The sequence below is a fragment of the Rhinichthys klamathensis genome, unplaced genomic scaffold (assembly GCF_029890125.1).
Source record: "Rhinichthys klamathensis goyatoka isolate OS25496 unplaced genomic scaffold, OSU_Roscu_1.1 h1tg000630l_1, whole genome shotgun sequence".
Taxonomy (NCBI): Eukaryota; Metazoa; Chordata; class Actinopteri; order Cypriniformes; family Leuciscidae; genus Rhinichthys; species Rhinichthys klamathensis.
In genome coordinates, this window is record NW_026607077.1 from 586,945 (window position 1) to 612,113 (window position 25,169).

Consider the following 25,169-nt stretch of genomic DNA (forward strand, 5'->3'; position numbering starts at 1 on the left):
TTCTTTCTTTCTTTCTTTCTAACTAATCTTTCTTCTTTCTTTCTTTCTTTCTCTTTCTTTCTTTCTTTCTTTCTTTCTTTCTAACTAACCTTTCTTCTTTCTTTCTTTCCAACTAATCTTTCTTTCTTTCTTTCTTTCTTTCTTTCTTTCTTTCTTTCTTTCTTTCTTTCTTTCTAACTAATCTTTCTTTCTTTCTTTCTTTCTTTCTCTCTAACTAATCTTTCTTCTTTCTTTCTTTCTTTCTTTCTTTCTTTCTTTCTTTCTTTCTAGCTAATCTTTCTTCTTTCTTTCTATCTTTCTTTCTTTCTTTCTTTATCTCTTTTTAAACTAATCTTTCTTTCTTTCTAACTAATCTTTCTTTCTTTCTAACTAATCTTTCTTTCAGTGAAACCAATCTTTCTGTCTATCTAACTAATCTTTCTTTTCTAACTAATCCATCTATCCGACTTCAAACTACTTTAAACTACTTCAAACTCTCTGGTCCGGCTTTCTCAAGCCAACTTAAAGTTTGTCTCATCAAACTTTTTTTCTAGTTATTATTATTCTTCTTACTCAAAAAAATCTATATCTAACTCCTCCTAGAGCTTTAACTCTACAAACTCCAAACTTGGGTCAGACCTTCAGACTGTTCTGACTTAGTGTGCTATATCTTTTCAGACTGATTTGACTTTCAGATTTCTTAAAAATTAATATTAAAAACCATAAAAATCCCATTGACTTTCATTGAAACAGTTCAAATTGAGCCAAGACTACGGTGGCCCAGTAGTGTACAACACAAAAACTCAAATCTAAACTCCCTGAAGCCCTAGACTCAATTAAACTACCATTCTATATGTACTACTGAATTTATCTATCTATCTATCTATCTATCTATCTATCTATCTATCTATCTATCTATCTATCTATCTATCTATCTATCTATCTATCTATCTGTTACTAAATCTTTCTTTATAACTAATCTATCCTTTTTTCTGACTAATCTGTCCTTTCTTTCTTTCTAACTAATCTATCTTTCTTTCTTTCTGAATAATCTATCTTCTTTCTTTCTTTCTAACTAATCTATCTATCTTTCTTTCTAACGAATCTATCTTTCTTTCTTTCTAACTAATCTTTCTTTCTTTCTGAATAATATATCTTCTTTCTTTCTTTCTAACTAATCTATCTATCTTTCTTTCTTACTAATCTATCTTTCTTTCTTTCTTTCTTTCTAACTAATCTATCTTTCTTTCTAACTAATCTATCTTTCTTTCTTTCTGAGTAATCTATCCATATTTCTTTCTTTCTAACTAATCTATCTATCTTTTTTCTTTCTAACTAATCTATCTTTCTTTCTAACTAACTAATCATTCTTTTTTTCTAACTAATCTACCTTTTTTCTTTCTGACTAATCTATCCATTTTTCTTTCTTTCTAACTAATCTATCATTTTTTCTTTCTAATTTATCTATCTTTCTTTCTTTCTAACTAATCTATCTATCTTTCTTTCTAACTAATCTATCTTTCTTTCTAACTAATCTATCTTTCTTTCTTTCTAACTAATCTATCTTTCTTTCTTACTAATCTATCTATCTTTCTTTCTAACTAATCTATCTTTCTTTCTTTCAAAATAATCTATTGTTCTTTCTTTCTAACTAATCTATCTTTTTTCTTTATTACTAATCTATCTTTCTTTCTTTCTAACTAATTTATCTATATTTCTTTATTTCTAACTAATCTATCTTTTTCTTTCTGACTAATCTATCCATATTTCTTTATTTCTAACTAATCTATCTTTTTTCTTTCTATTTAACTTATCTATCTTTCTTTCTTTCTAACTAATCTATATTTCTTTCTTTCTTTCTAACTAATCTATCTTTCTTTCTTTCTTTCTTTCTTTCTTTCTTTCTTTCTTTCTTTCTTTCTTTCTTTCTTTCATTCTTTCTTTCTTTCTAACTAATCAATCTTTCTTTCTAACTAATCAATCTTTTTTCTTTCTGACTAATCTATCCATATTTCTTTCTTTCTAACTAAACTATCTTTCTTTCTTTCTAACTAATCTATCTTTCTTTCTTTCTAACTAATCTATCTATCTTTTTTCTTTCTAAGTAATCTATCTTTCTTTCTAACTAATTTATCTTTCTTTCTTTCTAACTAATCTATCTTTTTTCTTTCTAACTAATCTATCTTTCTTTCTTTCTAACTAATCTATCTATTTTTTTCTTTCTAAGTAATCTATCTTTCTTTCTAACTAATCTATCTTTCTTTCTTTCTAACTAATCTATCTATCTTTTTTCTTTCTAAGTAATCTATCTTTCTTTCTAACTAATTTATCTTTCTTTCTTTCTAACTAATCTATCTTTCTTTCTTTCTAAATAATCTATCTATCTATCTATCTATCTATCTATCTATCTATCTATCTATCTATCTATCTATCTATCTATCTATCTATCTAATCTATCTCTCTTTCTTTCTAACTTATCTATCTATATTTCTTTCTTTCTAACTAATCTGTATTTCTTTTTAACTAATCTGTCTATCTTTTTTCTTTCTAACTAATCTATCTTTCTTTCTAACTAACTAATCTATTTTTCTTTCTAACTAATCTATCTTTCTTTCTTTCTAACTACTCTATCTTTCTTTCATTCTAACTAATCTATCTTTCTTTCTAACTAATCTATCTTTCTTTCTAACTAATCTATCTTTCATTCTAACTAATCTATCTTTCTTTCTAACTAATCTATCTTTCTTTCTAACTAATCTATCTTTCATTCTAACTAATCTATCTTTCTAACTACTCTATCTTTCTTTCATTCTAACTAATCTATCTTTCATTCTTTCTAACTAATCTTTCTTTCTTTCTAACTAATCCATCTTTCTTTCTTTCTAACTAATCTTTCTTTCATTCTTTCTAACTAATCTTTATTTCTTTCTAACTAATCCATCTTTCTTTCTTTCTAACTAATCTATCTATCTTTCTTTTTAACTAATCTATCTATCTTTCTTTCTAACTAATCCTTTCTTTCTTACTAATATTTCTTTCTTTCTTTCTTTCTTACTGATCTATCTTTCTAACTAATCTTTCTTTCTTTTGGAACTAATTTTTCTTTCTTTCTAACTAATCTTTCTTTCTTTCTTTCTTACTGATCTATCTTTCTTTCTAACTAATCTTTCTTTCTTTTGTTTCTTACTGATCTATCTTTCTTTCTAACTAATATTTCTTTCTTACTAATCTATCTTTCTTTCTAACTAACTAATCATTCTTTCTAACTGATCATCTTTTCTTTCTTTCTTTCTTTCTTTCTTTCTTTCTTTCTTTCTTTCTTTCTTTCTTTCTTTCTTTCTTTCTTTCTTTCTTTCTTTCTTTCTAAATAATTATCTTTCTTTCTTTCTAACTAATCTTTCTGTCTTTCTTTCTAACTAATCTTTCTTTTTTTCTTTCTAACTAATCTTTCTTTTTTCTTTATAACTAATCTAACTAATCTTTCTTTTTTTCTAACTAATCTTTCTTTCTTTCTTTCTTTCTTTCTTTCTTTCTTTCTAATTATCTTTCTTTCTTTCTTTCTAACTAATCTTTCTTTCTTTTTACCTAATCTTTCTTTTTTCTTTCTTTCTTTCCAACTAATCTCTTTCTTTCTTTCTTTCTTTCTAACTAATCGTTCTTCTGTCTTTCTTTCTTTCTTTCTTTCTTTCTTTCTTTCTTTCTTTCTTTCTTTCTTTCTTTCTTTCTAATTATCTTTCTTTCTTTCTTTCTAACTAATCTTTCTTTCTTTTTACCTAATCTTTCTTTTTTCTTTCTTTCTTTCCAACTAATCTCTTTCTTTCTTTCTTTCTTTCTTTCTTTCTTTCTAACTAATCTTTCTTCTTTCTTTCTTTCTTTCTTTCTTTCTTTCTTTCTTTCTTTCTTTCTTTCTTTCTTTCTAACTAATCTTTCTTCTTTCTTTCTTTCTTTCTTTCTTTCTTTCTTTCTTTCTAACTAATCTTTCTTCTTTCTTTCTTTCTTTCTTTCTTTCTTTCTTTCTTTCTTTCTTTCTAACTAATCTTTCTTCTTTCTTTCTTTCTTTCTTTCTTTCTAACTAATCTTTCTTCTTTCTTTCTTTCTTTCTTTCTTTCTTTCTTTCTTTCTTTCTTTCTTTCTTTCTTTCTTTCTTTCTGTCTTTCTAACTAATCTTTCTTCTTTCTTTCTAACTAATCTTTCTTCTTTCTTTCTAGCTAATCTTTCTTCTTTCTTTCTTTCTTACTGATCTATCTTTCTTTCTAACTAATCTTTCTTTCTTTTGTTTCTTACTGATCTATCTTTCTTTCTAACTAATATTTCTTTCTTACTAATCTATCTTTCTTTCTAACTAACTAATCATTCTTTCTAACTGATCATCTTTTCTTTCTTTCTTTCTTTCTTTCTTTCTTTCTTTCTTTCTTTCTTTCTTTCTTTCTTTCTTTCTTTCTAAATAATTATCTTTCTTTCTTTCTAACTAATCTTTCTGTCTTTCTTTCTAACTAATCTTTCTTTTTTTCTTTCTAACTAATCTTTCTTTTTTCTTTATAACTAATCTAACTAATCTTTCTTTTTTTCTAACTAATCTTTCTTTCTTTCTTTCTTTCTTTCTTTCTTTCTAATTATCTTTCTTTCTTTCTTTCTAACTAATCTTTCTTTCTTTTTACCTAATCTTTCTTTTTTCTTTCTTTCTTTCCAACTAATCTCTTTCTTTCTTTCTTTCTTTCTAACTAATCGTTCTTCTGTCTTTCTTTCTTTCTTTCTTTCTTTCTTTCTTTCTTTCTTTCTTTCTTTCTTTCTTTCTTTCTAATTATCTTTCTTTCTTTCTTTCTAACTAATCTTTCTTTCTTTTTACCTAATCTTTCTTTTTTCTTTCTTTCTTTGCAACTAATCTCTTTCTTTCTTTCTTTCTTTCTTTCTTTCTAACTAATCTTTCTTCTTTCTTTCTTTCTTTCTTTCTTTCTTTCTTTCTTTCTTTCTTTCTTTCTTTCTTTCTAACTAATCTTTCTTCTTTCTTTCTTTCTTTCTTTCTTTCTTTCTTTCTTTCTAACTAATCTTTCTTCTTTCTTTCTTTCTTTCTTTCTTTCTTTCTAACTAATCTTTCTTCTTTCTTTCTTTCTTTCTTTCTTTCTTTCTTTCTTTCTTTCTTTCTTTCTTTCTTTCTTTCTTTCTTTCTAACTAATCTTTCTTCTTTCTTTCTTTCTTTCTTTCTTTCTTTCTTTCTGTCTTTCTAACTAATCTTTCTTCTTTCTTTCTAACTAATCTTTCTTCTTTTTTTCTAGCTAATCTTTCTTCTTTCTTTCTTTCTTACTGATCTATCTTTCTTTCTAACTAATCTTTCTTTCTTTTGTTTCTTACTGATCTATCTTTCTTTCTAACTAATATTTCTTTCTTACTAATCTATCTTTCTTTCTAACTAACTAATCATTCTTTCTAACTGATCATCTTTTCTTTCTTTCTTTCTTTCTTTCTTTCTTTCTTTCTTTCTTTCTTTCTTTCTAAATAATTATCTTTCTTTCTTTCTAACTAATCTTTCTGTCTTTCTTTCTAACTAATCTTTCTTTTTTTCTTTCTAACTAATCTTTCTTTTTTCTTTATAACTAATCTAACTAATCTTTCTTTTTTCTAACTAATCTTTCTTTCTTTCTTTCTTTCTTTCTATCTTTCTTTCTTTCTTTCTAATTATCTTTCTTTCTTTCTTTCTAACTAATCTTTCTTTCTTTCTTTCTAACTAATCTTTCTTTCTTTTTACCTAATCTTTCTTTTTTCTTTCTTTCTTTCCAACTAATCTCTTTCTTTCTTTCTTTCTTTCTAACTAATCGTTCTTCTGTCTTTCTTTCTTTCTTTCTTTCTTTCTTTCTTTCTTTCTTTCTTTCTTTCTTTCTTTCTAATTATCTTTCTTTCTTTCTTTCTAACTAATCTTTCTTTCTTTTTACCTAATCTTTCTTTTTTCTTTCTTTCTTTCCAACTAATCTCTTTCTTTCTTTCTTTCTTTCTTTCTTTCTTTCTTTCTTTCTTTCTAACTAATCTTTCTTCTTTCTTTCTTTCTTTCTTTCTTTCTTTCTTTCTTTCTTTCTTTCTTTCTTTCTTTCTTTCTAACTAATCTTTCTTCTTTCTTTCTTTCTTTCTTTCTTTCTTTCTTTCTAACTAATCTTTCTTCTTTCTTTCTTTCTTTCTTTCTTTCTTTCTTTCTTTCTTTCTTTCTTTCTGTCTTTCTAACTAATCTTTCTTCTTTCTTTCTAACTAATCTTTCTTCTTTCTTTCTAGCTAATCTTTCTTCTTTCTTTCTTTTTTTCTAACTAATCTTTCTTCTTTCTTTCTTTCTTTCTTTCTTTCTTTCTTTCTTTCTTTCTTTCTTTCTAACTAATCTTTCTTCTTTCTTTCTTTCTTTCTTTCTTTCTTTCTAACTAATCTTTCTTCTTTCTTTCTTTCTTTCTTTCTTTCTTTCTTTCTTTCTTTCTTTCTTTCTAACTAATCTTTCTTCTTTCTTTCTTTCTTTCTTTCTTTCTAACTAATCTTTCTTCTTTCTTTCTTTCTTTCTTTCTTTCTTTCTTTCTTTCTTTCTTTCTTTCTTTCTGTCTTTCTAACTAATCTTTCTTCTTTCTTTCTAACTAATCTTTCTTCTTTCTTTCTAGCTAATCTTTCTTCTTTCTTTCTTTCTTTCTTTCTTTCTTTCTTTCTTTCTTTCTTTCTTTCTAACTAATCTGTCTTCTTTCTTTCTTTCTAACTAACTAATCTTTCTTCTTTCTTTCTTTTTTTCTTTCTTACTAATATTTCTTCTTTCTTTCTTTCTTTCTTTCTTTCTTTCTTTCTTTCTTTCTTTCTTTCTTTCTTTCTTTCTTTCTTTCTAACTAATCTGTCTTCTTTCTTTCTTTCTTTCTAACTAACTAATCTTTCTTTCTTTCTTTCTTTCTTTCTTTCTTTCTTTCTAAATAATTATCTTTCTTTCTTTCTAACTAATCTTTCTGTCTTTCTTTCTAACTAATCTTTCTTTTTTTCTTTCTAACTAATCTTTCTTTTTTCTTTATAACTAATCTAACTAATCTTTCTTTTTTTCTAACTAATCTTTCTTTCTTTCTTTCTTTCTTTCTTTCTTTCTTTCTTTCTTTCTTTCTTTCTTTCTAATTATCTTTCTTTCTTTCTTTCTTTCTTTCTAACTAATCTTTCTTTCTTTTTACCTAATCTTTCTTTTTTCTTTCTTTCTTTCCAACTAATCTCTTTCTTTCTTTCTTTCTTTCTTTCTAACTAATCGTTCTTCTTTCTTTCTTTCTTTCTTTCTTTCTTTCTTTCTTTCTTTCTAATTATCTTTCTTTCTTTCTTTCTAACTAATCTTTCTTTCTTTTTACCTAATCTTTCTTTTTTCTTTCTTTCTTTCCAACTAATCTCTTTCTTTCTTTCTTTCTTTCTTTCTTTCTTTCTTTCTTTCTTTCTTTCTTTCTTTCTAACTAATCTTTCTTCTTTCTTTCTTTCTTTCTTTCTTTCTTTCTTTCTAACTAATCTTTCTTCTTTCTTTCTTTCTTTCTTTCTTTCTTTCTTTCTTTCTTTCTTTCTGTATTTCTAACTAATCTTTCTTCTTTCTTTCTAACTAATCTTTCTTCTTTCTTTCTAGCTAATCTTTCTTCTTTCTTTCTTTTTTTCTTTCTAACTAATCTTTCTTCTTTCTTTCTTTCTTTCCTTCTTTCTTTCTTTCTAGCTAATCTTTCTTCTTTCTTTCTTTTTTTCTTTCTAACTAATCTTTCTTCTTTCTTTCTAACTAATCTTTCTTCTTTCTTTCTAGCTAATCTTTATTCTTTCTTTCTTTTTTTCTTTCTAACTAATCTTTCTTCTTTCTTTCTTTCTTTCCTTCTTTCTTTCTTTCTTTCTTTCTTTCTTTCTTTCTAACTAATCTGTCTTCTTTCTTTCTTTCTAACTAACTAATCTTTCTTCTTTCTTTCTTTCTTTCTTTCTTACTAATATTTCTTCTTTCTTTCTTTCTTTCTTTCTTTCTTTCTTTCTTTCTTTCTTTCTAACTAATCTGTCTTCTTTCTTTCTTTCTTTCTAACTAACTAACTAACTAACTAACTAACTAACTAACTAACTAACTAACTAACTAACTAACTAACTAATCTTTCTTTCTTTCTTTCTTTCTTTCTTTCTTTCTTTCTTTCTTTCTTTCTTTCTTTCTTTCTTTCTTTCTTTCTTTCTTTCTAACTAACTAATCTTTCTTTCTTCCTTTCTTTCTTTCTTTCTTTCTAACTAATCTTTCTTTCTTTCTTTCTTTCTAACTAATCTTTCTTTCTTTCTTTCTAACTAATCTTTCTTCTTTCTTTCTTTCTAGCTAATCTTACTTCTTTATTTCTTTCTAACTAATCTTTCTTCTTTCTTTCTAACTAATCTTTCTTCTTTCTTTCTAGCTAATCTTTCTTCTTTCTTTCTTTTTTTCTTTCTAACTAATCTTTCTTCTTTCTTTCTAACTAATCTTTCTTCTTTCTTTCTAGCTAATCTTTCTTCTTTCTTTCTTTTTTTCTTTCTAACTAATCTTTCTTCTTTCTTTCTTTCTTTCCTTCTTTCTTTCTTTCCAGCTAATCTTTCTTCTTTCTTTCTTTTTTTCTTTCTAACTAATCTTTCTTCTTTCTTTCTAACTAATCTTTCTTCTTTCTTTCTAGCTAATCTTTATTCTTTCTTTCTTTTTTTCTTTCTAACTAATCTTTCTTCTTTCTTTCTTTCTTTCCTTCTTTCTTTCTTTCTTTCTAACTAATCTGTCTTCTTTCTTTCTTTCTAACTAACTAATCTTTCTTCTTTCTTTCTTTCTTTCTTTCTTACTAATATTTCTTCTTTCTTTCTTTCTTTCTTTCTTTCTTTCTAACTAATCTGTCTTCTTTCTTTCTAACTAACTAACTAACTAACTAACTAACTAACTAACTAACTAACTAACTAACTAACTAATCTTTCTTTCTTTCTTTCTTTCTTTCTTTCTTTCTAACTAACTAATCTTTCTTTCTTCCTTTCTTTCTTTCTTTCTTTCTAACTAATCTTTCTTTCTTTCTTTCCTTCTAACTAATCTTTCTTTCTTTCTTTCTAACTAATCTTTCTTCTTTCTTTCTTTCTAGCTAATCTTACTTCTTTATTTCTTTCTAACTAATCTTTCTTTCTTTCTTTCTAACTAATCTTTCTTTCTTTCTAACTAATCTTCCTTTCTTTATCTCTTTTTAAACTAATCTTTCTTTCTTTCTTTCTTTCTAACTAATCTTTCTTCTTTCTTTCTTTCTTTCTAACTAATCTTTTTTTTCAGTGAAACCAATCTTTCTGTATATCTATCTAATCTTTCTTCTTTCTTTCTTTCTTTTTTTCTTTCTTTCTAACTAATCTTTCTTCTTTCTTTCTTTCTAACTAATCTTTCTTTCTTTCTTTTTAACTAATCTTTCTTTCTTTCTTTCTTTCTTTCTTTCTTTCTAACTAATCTTTCTTCTTTATTTCTTTCTTTCTTTCTTTCTAACTAATCTTTCTTTCTTTCTAACTTTTCTTTCTTCTTTCTTTCTTTCTTTCTAGCTAATCTTTCTTCTTTCTTTCTTTCTTACTAATCTTTCTTTCTTTCTAACTATTCTTTCTTCTTTCTTTCTTTCTTACTAATATTTCTTTCTTTATCTCTTTTTTAAACTAATCTTTCTTTCTTTCTTTCTAACTAATCTTTCTTTCTTTCTTTCTAACTAATCTTTCTTTCAGTGAAACCAATCCTTCTGTCTATCTAAACAATCTTTTCTTTTCTTTTCTTTTCTTTTCTTTTCTAACTAATCCATCTATCCGACTTCAAACTACTTTAAACTTCTTCAAACTCTCTGGTCCGGCTTTCTCAAGCCAACTTAAAGTTTGTCTCATCAAACTTTTTTTCTAGTTCCTATTTTGCACCCGCGCAAAGCGGACTTTTCCCTCCACAGACGCACGTCGGTTAACTAAGAAATACACTTGCGCTCCCCGGGCGGTTCAGCGCAAAGAGGAGGCGTGTTCCGGCGCAAACTTTCCCTCATGCTATTTTGCTGTTCTATAAAACAATTGCGCCACTGACCAGAAAAAGCCTAGTCTAAAGTCAGTGGCGCGTTGTTCATTATGCTATTTTAAGCGCGCATGCTTGGCCATAATGTAGCGGGTGCACAACGCGCATACACTTTGATTCTCTCATCAACACAGATGCAGCAGTTTTTATTTTTGCAAATCATACATTATAACAAGGAAAAATATTAACACATGAGGGAAATCATTGTGGTGTCCCTGAAAATTTTGTTTTTTTCCTCCCACGCCTGTTTAACCGACGCTGATTTGTATGGGGATGGGAGAAACCCACCCACGATAGATAGATACATATATAGATAGATAGATAGATAGATAGATAGATAGATAGATAGATAGATAGATAGATAGATAGATAGATAGATAGATAGATAGATAGATAGATAAGTCTGATTTGAACGTTGAATTTCTTGTTATTTCTGCATGCATTCTCAGACAGTCAATAAACAGTGCCGTCTGAGGGTGTTACTGCATGAGGGTTTATGCCATAGTTTACAGGTGCACGCAAAACACGCAATACAACGTCACTTCTCTGTCTTTCACGGCCCTGACGAGAACGTTGCTCTCCTCGGCTGTGAACGCTCCTGGCGCGCGCCTGGTAAATCCGCCGTTATAATAGCAATCCGCTATGCAACATGCGCACCTGCTCTTAAAGGGAATGTGAGATGACGCTCTGATTGGTTTATTCCACGTTACGCCCAAACCACACCTATGAATAATGAAGCTACTTCAGACCAACCTCTTTTAGATTTGCGCCAGGCGCAAGAGGCATTTATCCCGCCGGGAAAATAGCAACAGCGCCGGGATCCGCCCACAAAGTTACTTGCGCTTTGCGCTTTGACACTTGCGTTTCAGATCGTTAAAATAGGGCCCCATGTCTGCTAGCACACTCAAGGCGGACATGTTGACAATTTTTGTGTGAATTTGTCCATTAAAGCGCAAGACTTAAAAGAGAACTCAATACTTGAATATTTGAGACCTGTTTCGGATGAGTGTGTACACACACACACACACACACACACACAAAGAGTTCTCTTTCGCATCTTGCTCTTGAATGTTTAAATTGGCAAAGCTTAAATGAGTTTAGTTTAACCACAGCTAGCAGCGTGTGCAGTTCAGGCCTGTGTTCGTGCGCTGACACCTGCGTGATGACGGCGTAAAGGACTGGTCGTGTTCAAGCAAACGGCACTCGCATTGAACAAAGTTTACTAAGAACTACCGGTTTGTTCACGTTTGCTTGATTATCGCTGTTGTAATGTATTGTTGGGGAGCCATGTGGATCCATCAACAGAAACATACATTAGCAGAACTAATATTAAACATTAGCAGTCTGTTTTACGCGTTGTTATTTTCAACAAAGCCGATCATAGATGCGTCATCAGATTTTAGATCAACCGCGGTGAACGTGCGTGCGAACGGTGCGGTTCGATTTTTTCCCGAGAACCGCTACACCCCTGAACCGGAGCCTGATGAAAGCGGCGGAGCGACTCACTGGTTGTTCCTGTGACGTGGGCGGAGCTACTCAGAGCTCCACTATTGGTGGTCACAGTGATGGTGTAGGAGTGTCCAGGCGTCAGGCTGCTAAAGCTGCACCGCTGCACGTCTCCAGCTAATGTCCTTCTGTCCACAGTGGAGTCTGCGTCCCTCAGCAGGACGGTGTAGTCGTCCCACTCGCCCACAGGACGGGTCCACACAGCGCTCAGAGACGTCTCGCTACTGTGACGGAGAGTCAGCGACTGGACGGGCCGGGGAGCTCAACAGAGGAACACAGAGATACATTACAATCTATCTTGCATGGTATTTAGAATACATACAAATGTCATTTACGTCTTTTAGTTTTGACAAAAGATTTAAAGCACCGTTTTTAAAGAGTGCGCATGTGCGAACGTGCTCTATGTGAGAACGAGCCGATGATTGAATCCGGAAATAAAGTTCAAATCTGAAAAAAATGAGAACTAGTCCTCAGATGTTATATCCGTATTTTATAACAAAACATCTAGCATTCATTCGATCTCAAACAGATTAATTGAAAGTAGTTATTATAACCCACACCATGCGTGACATAATTAACCAACGTGGTTGATTGACCAATTTGCGACATTACAGTTTCGGGAAACAATCGGGACTAGCTAGCTGATTTCTTCCACGATACATCGTACTATGATAGTGAAGCAGCGAGTTACAGCGGTGAACGGGGAACACACCCCGGGTCTCTAGATATGGGCACTGTTCAGTGTGATACAGTTAAATATGAGTGAATCTGTTCAGCATGTTCAGTAAGGTTGGGATTCAGCTAGAAAAATAATCTATTCTTCAGTTCTGAAGCATTGTGTGTTCATAGACCAGTCCAATTTATTTTTCCTACTATGGAAGTCAATGAGTCCAGTTAACTGGGTGATTACTGACATTCTTCAAAATATCTTCCAGAAGAAAGAAATTGAGGGTGAGTATATGATGACAGAATTTTTATTTTGAAGTGAACAATTCCTTTAAGTTCACTTAAATGGCCTTTTATTTTAATAATATTACATTATCTGCAAGTACAGTGTTTAAGAAATATACTTATAATACGTGAAGTACACTAAAAGAGCACATTCAACAGAACTAAGCACATTTCTTAGGCCCCTGTTGGCTAGTGCAGTTTCAGTGCAGTGGTTGAATCAGTCACACACCTAGTCTCCCGTGGCAGTCTGCGGTCGAGCTCAGACCTCCGCTCTCCACACTGACGGACGCCCGGTACAGCCGGCCCGGAACCAGAGTCCAGTTAGTGAAGCTGAGCTCCAGCACACTCCTGTCAGCGGTGAGGTTCGCCAGCACAGACGAGCCGTTGAACAGCAGGATCCGGTAGACATCCCAGCTGCCGTCAGGAGGAGACCAGGACAAGCGCAGGAGCTTCTCGTTCAGGGGCTCCAGCTTCAGATGAGCCGCCAGTCCAGGAGCTGATGAGCAACACACACACACACACACACACACACACACACACACACACACACAGAGTGTCTCCGTTTATTTCTGTCTACCAACCACTGGCTCTAACACGCTATGCTCTAAAAACTGTGATGTTTCTAAAACAATAAAATTGTAATTAGAATGTTTTAAACAACGTTTATTTTTAATATTCCAAGAACATTCACCTAATACCAATGACATCAAAAGGACGTTCAGAGAATGTTGTTCTAAGAACATTATGATAATATTCATCTAGTACATTCATCTCTACATTATAAGGATGTTACAAAAATGTTAGCAGAACGTTCATCAAGTAAAAACATCATAAATATATTCCAAGAACATTGTTCCAGGAGTATTTTCTCAACATCATAAGAACGCATATCAAATATTAATAATGTTATCAGAACGTTTCATCTTAACCATTACAAAATGTTTCCTGTTAGTTGACAAGGCAATAAATCATTTGTTATTCAGATATGCATATGTCATACAGTATCTATAGTGGTAAGTGGTTTTAAGTGGTTTGTGTCTGCCAGCATGTGCAATGCACAGCTCGTGCTCATGTTTCTTGCCTGTTCTTGCAGTCGTCCTGCTCTCAGCTGTTCGTTCTCCACTCTTCGTCTTCACCGACACCTGGTAAACGTGTCCGGGTGTCAAGCCTCTGAAGAGCCAGTGAGAAGCGTCTGGAGGAAGGGTGAGGGCCGGGTCAAAGGAGCCAGAGTGAGACAGAAACAGCTGGTAGCTCTCCATGTGTCCGACTGCAGGAGTCCAGACGGCTTCGAGAGAGTCCTGGCTGCCTTTGCTCTGCAGAGTCAATGATGTGACGGGAGCAGGATCTACAGGAATGACAAGAGTAAAAAATGTGACAGAAGCAGGATCTAGAGGAACGACAAGAGTCAATGATGTGACAGGAGCAGGATCTACAGGAACGACAAGAGTCAATGATGTGACGGGAGCAGGATCTACAGGAACGACAAGAGTCAATGATGTGACGGAAGCAGGATCTAGAGGAACGACAAGAGTCAATGCTGTGACGGGAGCAGGATCTACAGGAACGACAAGAGTCAATGATGTGACGGGAGCAGGATCTACAGGAACGACAAGAGTCAATGATGTGACGGGAGCAGGATCTAGAGGAACGACAAGGGTCAATGATGTGACGGGAGCAGGATCTAGAGGAACGACAAGAGTCAATGATGTGACGGGAGCAGGATCTAGAGGAACGACAAGAGTCAATGCTGTGACGGGAGCAGGATCTACAGGACGACAAGAGTCAATGATGTGACAGGAGCAGGATCTACAGGAACGACAAGAGTCAATGATGTGACAGGAGCAGGATCTACAGGACGACAAGAGTCAATGATGTGACAGGAGCAGGATCTAGAGGAACGACAAGAGTCAATGATGTGACAGGAGCAGGATCTACAGGAACGACAAGAGTCAATGATGTGACAGGAGCAGGATCTAGAGGAACGACAAGGGTCAATGATGTGACAGGAGCAGGATCTAGAGGAACGACAAGAGTCAATGATGTGACGGGAGCAGGATCTAGAGGAACGACAAGAGTCAATGATGTGACGGGAGCACGATCTAGAGGGAACGACAAGAGTCAATGATGTGACGGGAGCAGGATCTAGAGGAACGACAAGAGTCAATGCTGTGACGGGAGCAGGATCTACAGGACGACAAGAGTCAATGATGTGACGGGAGCAGGATCTAGAGGAACAACAAGGGTCAATGATGTGACGGGAGCAGGATCTAGAGGAATGACAAGAGTCAATGATGTGACAGGAGCAGGATCTAGAGGAACGACAAGAGTCAATGATGTGACAGGAGCAGGATCTAGAGGAACGACAAGAGTCAATGATGTGACAGGAGCAGGATCTAGAGGAACGACAAGGGTCAATGATGTGACGGGAGCAGGATCTAGAGGAACGACAAGAGTCAATGATGTGACAGGAGCAGGATCTAGAGGAACGACAAGAGTCAATGATGTGACGGGAGCAGGATCTAGAGGAACGACAAGAGTCAATGATGTGACGGGAGCACGATCTAGAGGGAACGACAAGAGTCAATGATGTGACGGGAGCAGGATCTAGAGGAATGACAAGAGTCAATGCTGTGACGGGAGCAGGATCTACAGGACGACAAGAGTCAATGATGTGACGGAAGCAGGATCTACAGGACGACAAGAGTCAATGATGTGACGGGAGCAGGATCTACAGGACGACAAGAGTCAATGATGTGACGGGAGCAGGATCTAGAGGAACGACAAGAGTCAATGCTGTGACGGGAGCAGGATCTACAGAACGACAAGGGTCAATGATGTGACGGGAGCAGGATCTAGAGGAACGACAAGAGTCCATGATGTGACAGGAGCAGGATCTAGAGGAACGACAAGAGTCAATGATGTGACGGGAGCAGGATCTACAGGAACGACAAGAGTCAATGATGTGACAGGAGCAGGATCTAGAGGAACGACATGAGTCAATGATGTGACGGGAGCAGGATCTAGAGGAACGACAAGAGTCAATGATGTGACAGGAGCAGGATCTACAGGAACGACAAGAGTCAGTGATGTGACGGGAGCAGGATCTAGAGGAACGACAAGGGTCAATGATGTGACGGGAGCAGGATCTAGAGGAACGACAAGAGTCAATGATGTGACAGGAACAGGATCTAGAGGAACGACAAGAGTCAATGATGTGGAGGGAGCAGGATCTAGAGGAACGACAAGAGTCAATGCTGTGACGGGAGCAGGATCTAGAGAACGACAAGAGTCAATGATGTGACGGGAGCAGGATCTACAGGACGACAAGAGTCAATGATGTGACAGGAGCAGGATCTACAGGACGACAAGAGTCAATGATGTGACGGGAGCAGGATCTACAGGACGACAAGAGTCAATGATGTGACGGGAGCAGGATCTAGAGGAACGAAAAGAGTCAATGCTGTGACGGGAGCAGGATCTACAGAACGACAAGGGTCAATGATGTGACAGGAGCAGGATCTACAGGAACGACAAGAGTCCATGATGTGGCAGGAGCAGGATCTACAGAAACGACAAGAGTCAATGATGTGACGGGAGCAGGATCTAGAGGAACGACAAGAGTCAATGATGTGGCAGGAGCAGGATCTACAGGAACGACAAGGGTCTTTGATGTGACAGGAGCAGGATCTACAGAACGACAAGGGTCAATGATGTGACAGGAGCAGGATCTACAGGAACGACAAGAGTCCATGATGTGGCTGGAGCAGGATCTACAGAAACAACAAGAGTCAATGATGTGACAGGAGCAGGATCTACAGGAGCGACAAGAGTCCATGATGTGGCAGGAGCAGGATCTACAGGAACGACAAGGGTCAATGATGTGACAGGAGCAGGATCTACAGGAACGACAAGAGTCAATGATGTGACGGGAGCAGGATCTACAGAACGACAAGGGTCAATGATGTGACAGGAGCAGGATCTACAGGAACGACAAGAGTCCATGATGTGGCAGGAGCAGGATCTACAGAAACGACAAGAGTCAATGATGTGACAGGAGCAGGATCTACAGAACGACAAGGGTCAATGATGTGACAGGAGCAGGATCTACAGGAACGACAAGAGTCAATGATGTGACAGGAGCAGGATCTACAGAATGACAAGGGTCAATGATGTGACAGGAGCAGGATCTACAGGAACGACAAGAGTCAATGATGTGACGGGAGCAGGATCTAGAGGAACGACAAGAGTCAATGATGTGGCAGGAGCAGGATCTACAGGAACGACAAGGGTCAATGATGTGACAGGAGCAGGATCTACAGGAACGGCAAGAGTCAATGATGTGACGGGAGCAGGATCTACAGGAATGACAAGAGTCAATGATGTGGCAGGAGCAGGATCTAGAGGAACGACAAGAGTCAATGATGTGGCAGGAGCAGGATCTACAGGAACGACAAAGTCAATGATGTGACGGGAGCAGGATCTAGAGGAACGACAAGAGTCAATGATGTGACGGGAGCAGGATCTAGAGGAACGACAAGAGTCAATGATGTGACAGGAGCAGGATCTACAGGAACGACAAGAGTCAATGATGTGACGGGAGCAGGATCTACAGGAATGACAAGAGTCAATGATGTGGCAGGAGCAGGATCTACAGGAACGACAAGAGTCAAGGATGTGACGGGAGCAGGATCTACAGGAACGACAAGAGTCAATGATGTGGCAGGAGCAGGATCTAGAGGAACGACAAGGGTCAATGATGTGACGGGAGCAGGATCTACAGGAACGACAAGAGTCAATTATGTGACGGGAGCAGGATCTAGAGGAACTACAAGGGTCAATGATGTGACAGGAGCAGGATCTACAGGAACGACAAGAGTCAAGGATGTGACGGGAGCAGGATCTACAGGATGACAAGGGTCAATGATGTGACTGGAGCAGGACCTACAGGACGACAAGAGTCAATGATGTGACAGGAGCAGGATCTACAGGACGACAAGAGTCAATGATGTGGCAGGAGCAGGATCTAGAGGAACGACAAGGGTCAATGATGTGACAGGAGCAGGATCTAAAGGACGACAAGAGTCAATGATGTGACAGGAGCAGGATCTAAAGGACGACAAAAGTCAATGATGTGACGGGAGCAGGATCTACAGGAACAACAAGGGTCAATGATGTGACAGGAGCAGGACCTACAGGACGACAAGGGTCAAAGATGTGACGTGAGCAGGATCTACAGGAATGACAAGAGTCAAAGATGTGACGTGAGCAGGATCTACAGGAATGACAAGAGTCAATGCTGTGACGGGAGCAGGATCTACAGGACGGCAAGGGTCAATGACGTGACGGGAGCAGGATCTACAGGACGACAAGGGTCAATGATGTGACGGGAGCAGGATCTACAGGATGACAAGGGTCAATGATGTGACGGGAGCAGGATCTACAGGACGACAAGGGTCAATGATGTGACAGGAGCAGGATCTACAGGATGACAAGAGTCAATGATGTGACAGGAGCAGGATCTACAGGACGACAAGAGTCAATGATGTGACGGGAGCAGGATCTACAGGAACAACAAGAGTCAATGATGTGACAGGAGCAGGATCTAGAGGAACGACAAGGGTAAATGATGTGGCAGGAGCAGGATCTAAAGGACGACAAGAGTCAATGATGTGACGGGAGCAGGATCTACAGGAACAACAAGGGTCAATGATGTGACAGGAGCAGGATCTACAGGACGACAAGAGTCAATGATGTGACGGGAGCAGGATCTACAGGATGACAAGGGTCAATGATGTGACTGGAGCAGGACCTACAGGACGACAAGAGTCAATGATGTGACAGGAGCAGGATCTACAGGACGACAAGAGTCAATGATGTGGCAGGAGCAGGATCTAGAGGAACGACAAGGGTCAATGATGTGACAGGAGCAGGATCTAAAGGACGACAAGAGTCAATGATGTGACAGAAGCAGGATCTAAAGGACGACAAGGGTCAATGATGTGACGGGAGCAGGATCTACAGGAACAACAAGGGTCAATGATGTGACAGGAGCAGGACCTACAGGACGACAAGAGTCAATGATGTGACTGGAGCAGGATCTACAGGACGACAAGAGTCAATGATGTGACGGGAGCAGGATCTACAGGAACAACAAGAGTCAATGATGTGACAGGAGCAGGATCTAAAGGACGACAAGAGTCAATGATGTGACGGGAGCAGGATCTACAGGAACAACAAGGGTCAATGATGTGACAGGAGCAGGACCTACAGGACGACAAGAGTCAATGATGTGACTGGAGCAGGATCTACAGGACGACAAGAGTCAATGATGTGACGGGAGCAGGATCTACAGGAACAACAAGAGTCAATGATGTGACGGGAGCAGGATCTACAGGACGACAAGGGTCAATGATGTGATGGGAGCAGGATCTACAGGACGACAAGGGTCAATGATGTGACGGGAGCAGGATCTACAGGACGACAAGGGTCAATGATGTGACGGGAGCAGGATCTACAGGAACAACAAGAGTCAATGATGTGACGGGAGCAGGATCTACAGGACGACAAGGGTCAATGATGTGATGGGAGCAGGATCTACAGGACGACAAGGGTCAATGATGTGACGGGAGCAGGATCTACAGGACGACAAGGGTCAATGATGTGACAGGAGCAGGATCTACAGGACGACAAGGGTCAATGATGTGATGGGAGCAGGATCTACAGGACGACAAGGGTCAATGATGTGACAGGAGCAGGATCTACAGGACGACAAGGGTCAATGATGTGATGGGAGCAGGATCTACAGGACGACAAGGGTCAATGATGTGACGGGAGCAGGATCTACAGGAACGACAAGAGTCAATGATGTGACAGGAGCAGGATCTAGAGGAACGACAAGAGTCAATGATGTGACAGGAGCAGGATCTAGAGGAACGACAAGAGTCAATGATGTGACGGGAGCAGGATCTACAGGACGACAAGGGTCAATGATGTGACAGGAGCAGGATCTAGAGGAACGACAAGAGTCAATGATGTGACGGGAGCAGGATCTAGAGGAACGACAAGGGTCAATGATGTGACAGGAGCAGGATCTACAGGACGACAAGAGTCAATGATGTGACGGGAGCAGGATCTACAGGAACGACAAGAGTCAATGATGTGACAGGAGCAGGATCTACAGGACGACAAGAGTCAATGATGTGACAGGAGCAGGATCTAGAGGAACGACAAGAGTCAATGATGTGACAGGAGCAGGATCTACAGGACGACAAGAGTCAATGATGTGACAGGAGCAGGATCTATAGGAATGACGAGAGAGTCATTCAAATCATTGCATTCAGTATCTGTCAGTGTCCCACTTAGTAATCATCATGGATTCGGTATAGTTAGAAAACCTAAACACTCAAAACTCATCCTGTGAAAACAGTTTTGAAATTAGACAGTGCGTTACCATGGAAAAGGTACTTTTAGCAGGCCCCTCCTTCTAGTGGGCGGAGTCATGTTTCAAATGTTGCTAATTTTACTGCACTATTTTATAATCAAATATTTGTCTAATCTTGACGAACCATATCGCCGGAAAGGTTTGATACTCAAGCTTCCATATTTAGCAAGCGGTTTCAGATAGAAGTGATGTTGATTTTACATATTTTATACCGAAAAAAGTTGACCTTTTTTAATAAATTTTTTACTCCTTCGGAATGGTACGAAACGTAAAGGTTTTGGCACATACACACACACACACATCACAGACATGATTCGAAAAGGTTAAATGGTACTGAAAAAAAATAGTCACACTTGTATTATTTGTGTTGTATTGTATTGTATTGTGTGTGTGTGAGAGAGAGAGAGAGAGAGAGAGAGAGAGAGAGAGAGAGAGAGAGAGAGAGAGAGAGAGAGAGTGTGTGTGTGAGTGTGTGTGTGTGAGTGTGTGTGTGTGAGAGAGAGAGAGAGAGAGAGAGAGAGAGAGGGAGAGTGAGTGAGTGTGAGTGTGTGTGTGTGTGTGTGTGTGTGTGTGTGTGTGTGTGTGTGTGCATCATGGGTAATAATGGGCAGTAAACAGCAGGATGTGTAGGCGGGTCGTCTGGTAAAGCAGGAAGGGAGGAGGCGAGCTGAAAATATCCTGGAAAAAGCGATAAAAGAGCTGATGGCCTTTAGGAGTAAAAGTGTGTTTCTGCGTCCTGTGGAACATGGCGACTGTACCGGTGTAAATGGAGAGCACATAAATCACAGCAGGAATTATATAACTGTTCGGTGTAAAAACATTTAAAAGGTGAGTTGTTTAGAATCTGAGTTGTTTACTACCATTTTGACCATCAGGAACGCTGTCTCTTCAAGGACAAGGACACACAGCTCTAGAAGCCTTTGCCTCTGTCTGAAAAAGCTACAGTAACTCAGCATGTGTACAAATATACAGTACAGTAACAGATTTTAAAAAGTTAAGCTCATTTGTAGTCAAATGTGACTCATATTTCATAGAGCAGTAACACTGCACAACCTACACACACCAACCTCACGGAGGACTAGTGCAACACACACGTGGAAGTTGTTGAGTGGCTAAGAATAAGATACTAAGAATATCTGAAAGACAGTCTCAGTTCCTATTGGTTTGACATCCACTCTAAACACGAGTTTGCTCAGATTACAGTCATCAGACATAGAGTCAGAGGTCAGGGGTCAGAGGTCAGGTGTCAGGCTTGACTGGAACGCGATCAGGTGTTAGTTAGTTTTGAAAGCATGTTGGTGGACTGATGAATGGATTCATCTGAGTGTAATAGGAGTAAAGCTACATTTCGCACAAACTCACGTCTTATTTTTCCAACTGACAAATTATTACAAGTTTGAAGTGAGACCAGGTTAAAAAAAGGGTAACACTTTATTTTGATAGTTCACTTTAGAGATCCTACTGACTATAAGTAACTTTGCAACTACATGTCAACGTATTATACTAACCTAACCCTAACAGTCTAATAATACTCTAACGAGAGTTACTTGACATGGAGTTGCAAAGTTACTTGTAGTTAGTAGAATGTCTAAAGTGTAACCAAAAAAAATTGTACACCCCTATATAGAATTAAAATCAGGTGCACAAATTAGTAGAATCAAGTGCAATTATGACATTCTTAAAGAGAAGTGCCACATATTATATAAACCTCAATAAATCAGTCTAGTTCGTAAGCAAAGAAGTTCATCCATCATGCCAAGATCATGTCAAGGAACGTCTCAGAAGGAAGCACTAAGCTTCGATGTTTTTTAACTGTGACTGTTGAGGGAGCTCCTCCCGAAGTCCAGGAGCCTGCAGGGGCCTCCAGAAGCCCGAGCTGTGTCCGCCAGCAGAAGCAAACGCATCCCGATACACAGGAGGACAGGAGGAGGAGGCAGGACTTCTGGAACAATGTGTCCTGGACAGATCGGGTCAAAGGTCGAGTTGTTCAGCCTCACTTCCGACGTCCAAACGTCAAGCAGATCCAGAGAGGAATCAGACGAAAGGAAGGAAATGAAGGGTCCTGATTGGCCAAGTCAAAGTCCAGGGGCCGTTTTTTTTTTTTAATAGACATGATCCGAACTTAAATGGTTGTACTTCAAGAATGATTTGTAATATAGACGGAATATAGACTTGTTTTAAAGAAGACATTTGGCAGATTTTTTTTTTTTTAAAGTGAAACTGAAGTTGAAAGTGAAAGTGAAGTTTGAGTTTATGAGTTTATGTAAAAATCGAATTATTCATATTTTATATCAAATATATATTTTCAAAACATGTTGGACTCTAAAACTACAAGAAAATGAAAGCCAAAAATCTGAACAAGTTGTGTTTCAAATTTTAGGTTGATATCTCAAAAAATGAGCTTTCAGTGAGAGTGTTTGTCTGCAGTACTGAACGCCTCCACTAGAGGACCAGCCTCCATTACTGCCCATATGAGGGCGCCTCCATTTCCAGATGTGTTTTGAGTGATCTGAACCATTATTTCCACAATTTTCATACAAATTATGAAGTAGACATCCTATTCAGAAGTAGTAGTTTGGCAGATTTTGATATGAATTCAACCACTAATAAACACATAAAAAGAACAGACATTTTTTGCTAAAGAAAAAATGTAATGGATGTTATCTTTTGAACTCTTGGCATGAAAAGAAACTGAGTTTACTACCATTCTTTCATGATTTTTCATGTTCATCGCTATTTCAAAATAAATGTGCACACTATAGAGATGCATTTCATGATGGGTTGGTATATCATAATGTATTCTCTTGAAAATGATTTATCCTCTTAGGAATTTCACCATTCAATGTGAATTTACCTGAGAATATTCTTAAATAAGGAAATCTATTCAGTGATTGGTCCATGCCAATGTCGTCATCTAAAATCCCGTTGTGGCACAGCAAGACTGACACATCTCTAAGACTGACACTTAAGATTTAGTCCTACTCTTCACTCACATTACAACTGAGATGCTTGATAACTTACTTTCAAAGCGCAGCTTTGAGTCAAGAATTGTTTTACTCTTAAGTCAATTCCTAGCAGTGTTCTTGTGGGTAATTCTCAGAGGCTTGATAAATACGGGCCCAGATCTAGAAGAAGAAGAAACCCTCCAGTAAACACAGTTCCCCTGTTCACTGTGCCCAGCCCTTCTGAGATCTGTGTGACACGCTTCATGAAGGCTTATAGACGTCTAGGTTCACTGTCAAGCAAATGTACTGAACTTTTGATTTTATACTAGATATATATTTTACAAAATGATTTGAACTACAATTGCTAGAAAATCAAAGTCGTATAGATAAAGATGAAAGCTGCTAAAATGTTTTAAAATAGACTACAATTTTAAAACTGTCTTCACAGAATGAATTTTGAGTTTAATCTTTCGAATGATACCTAATTTATGACTACTACAATATGTAAAATGGTAAAAAGGCAATAAAAAACCGTTAACCGGCTATATATAGAGGAATAGACAAAAAAAATCTTCTACTCAATGTGAGACACTGACAGACAATTATAAGAAATGCCTACATTAGGAATTCTGGTTGAAAATCCTGAAAATGTTAATGTTTTGCTTATACTATAATATACTACAGTATAATTTATATACTATGAGGACAATTGGATTTCTATTCTTGTTTATAGTATATGTATTATAAATTGAGAATTAAAACATGAGGAATATTGTAACTATTCAAAACATTAGGAACTGATTACGTTTTGAGTAACTTTTACCCACACCACGCTTCTTTAATTACCTCAGAATTTAAAAATGTTCTGATAATTTACTCTCCCCCACGTCATCCAAGATGTTCATGTCTGTCTTTCTTCAGTGGAAAAGAAATGAAGGTTTTTGAGGAACACACTCCAGGGTTTCTCCATATAGTGTCTTCAATGGGGTCCAACGGGTCGAAGGTCCAGATGTGAGTTTCAGTGCAGCTTCAAAGTCTCGACACGATCCAGCCGAGGAATAAGAGTCTGATCTAGACAAACCAGCCGACATTTATAACAAAATACACATTTATATACTTTTATCCACTAATGCTGGTCTTGCTCTCGCTGTGATGCGACACACATTACGTAATCAGGGTGAAAGGTCAAGCGGGACGTAGGCGTAAGAACAGACCTATTGTTTACAAAGCGAACGTTTGTTTGTTTGCGAAAGCCATTTACAAAAAAATATTAAATAAAAAGTAAAACAACAATGTCAGACAATTTTGAAGTTGGAGGAGAAAATGAGACCTTTTTGAATCGGAAAACATGTGAGTCGGCGTGACCTTTCAACCGGATTGCGTAATGTGTGTCGCATCACAGCTCGTGCAAGACCAGCTTTAGTGGTTAAAAGTATATAAATGTGTATTTTGTTATAAATGTCCGCTGGTTTGTCTAGATCAGACTCTTATTCCTCGGCTGGATCGTGTCGAGACTTTGAAGCTGCACTGAAACTCACATCTGGACCTTCGACCCGTTGGACCCCATTGAACTCACTATATGGAGAAACATCCTGGAGTGTGTTCCTCAAAAACCTTCATTTCTTTTCCACTGCAGAAAGAAAGACATGAACATCTTGGATGACGTGGTTGTAAATAAATTGTAATTCTGAAGTGCACTACTTTAATGACCGCTGCTCTTACTGTTAACGGGAAAGTTTACGCATAATAATATCTGTTCAGAGACAGACTCACGGGAGAGAAAAGGGTTCATTTCTGTTATCGTCTTTGCAGCTGAACATGCCTTGAGTGAGGAAACTGGAGGCAGAGAGAGAACACACTGTTCTGGGCCAGTGCCAAACGCTTAAAGCACGTCTACAGACGCTCACAGACCCTGTGTGAACGCAGGAGCTTCATCACATCTGTCAGAACAATGTGTTCCAGCGGATCAATGTCAACAAGGAAAACAACCTGAAGAGACACTTCCACACACTTCTGTTCACAGGCACCCTCTGATTCACTACAGCTCTGAAGGAATGTGAGGGTCTTACCGGTTTGAACAGTGATGTTTAAGCGAGCGCCGTCCATCTCAGAAATGATCTCAAACACATAGGTCTCACCGGGAATCAGACCCACTATCCGGCATGTGTACCGGTGCGGTCTCTCCTCGTCTTCAGAACAGCTTGTGAAGTGAGAAGCATCCGTCATGATGAAGCTGCAGGATTTTCCAGGTGTTGTGAAATTGATTACACAATAGTCCATATGAATACTGGCTGCGGTTACGTTCACCAGACACCTGACGGCCTCA

General features: G+C 36.9%; 2 protein-coding genes across 2 annotated transcripts in view; both read right to left on the reverse strand.

Annotated features, from left to right (window-relative positions):
• LOC130076138 (receptor-type tyrosine-protein phosphatase beta-like) overlaps positions 1–12,966 on the reverse strand; it is a gene marked incomplete at its 5' end in the record, with an annotated part of 203,089 nt that extends 190,123 nt beyond the window's left edge. Inside the window, 2 exons of the mRNA XM_056241109.1 lie at positions 11,507–11,767; positions 12,687–12,966. Coding sequence (XP_056097084.1) covers positions 11,507–11,767; positions 12,687–12,966 — 541 coding nt within the window. The remainder of the gene's footprint in view (positions 1–11,506; positions 11,768–12,686) is intronic.
• A 380-nt stretch (positions 12,967–13,346) lies between these two features.
• On the reverse strand, positions 13,347–25,169 carry LOC130076148 (receptor-type tyrosine-protein phosphatase beta-like). Its single transcript, XM_056241122.1, has 2 exons — positions 24,913–25,169; positions 13,347–13,802 (listed from the first exon to the last, which is right to left on the reverse strand). Exons 1-2 carry the CDS (start codon positions 25,121–25,123, stop codon positions 13,426–13,428), a joined length of 588 nt encoding a protein of 195 aa, XP_056097097.1. The 5' UTR covers positions 25,124–25,169; the 3' UTR covers positions 13,347–13,425.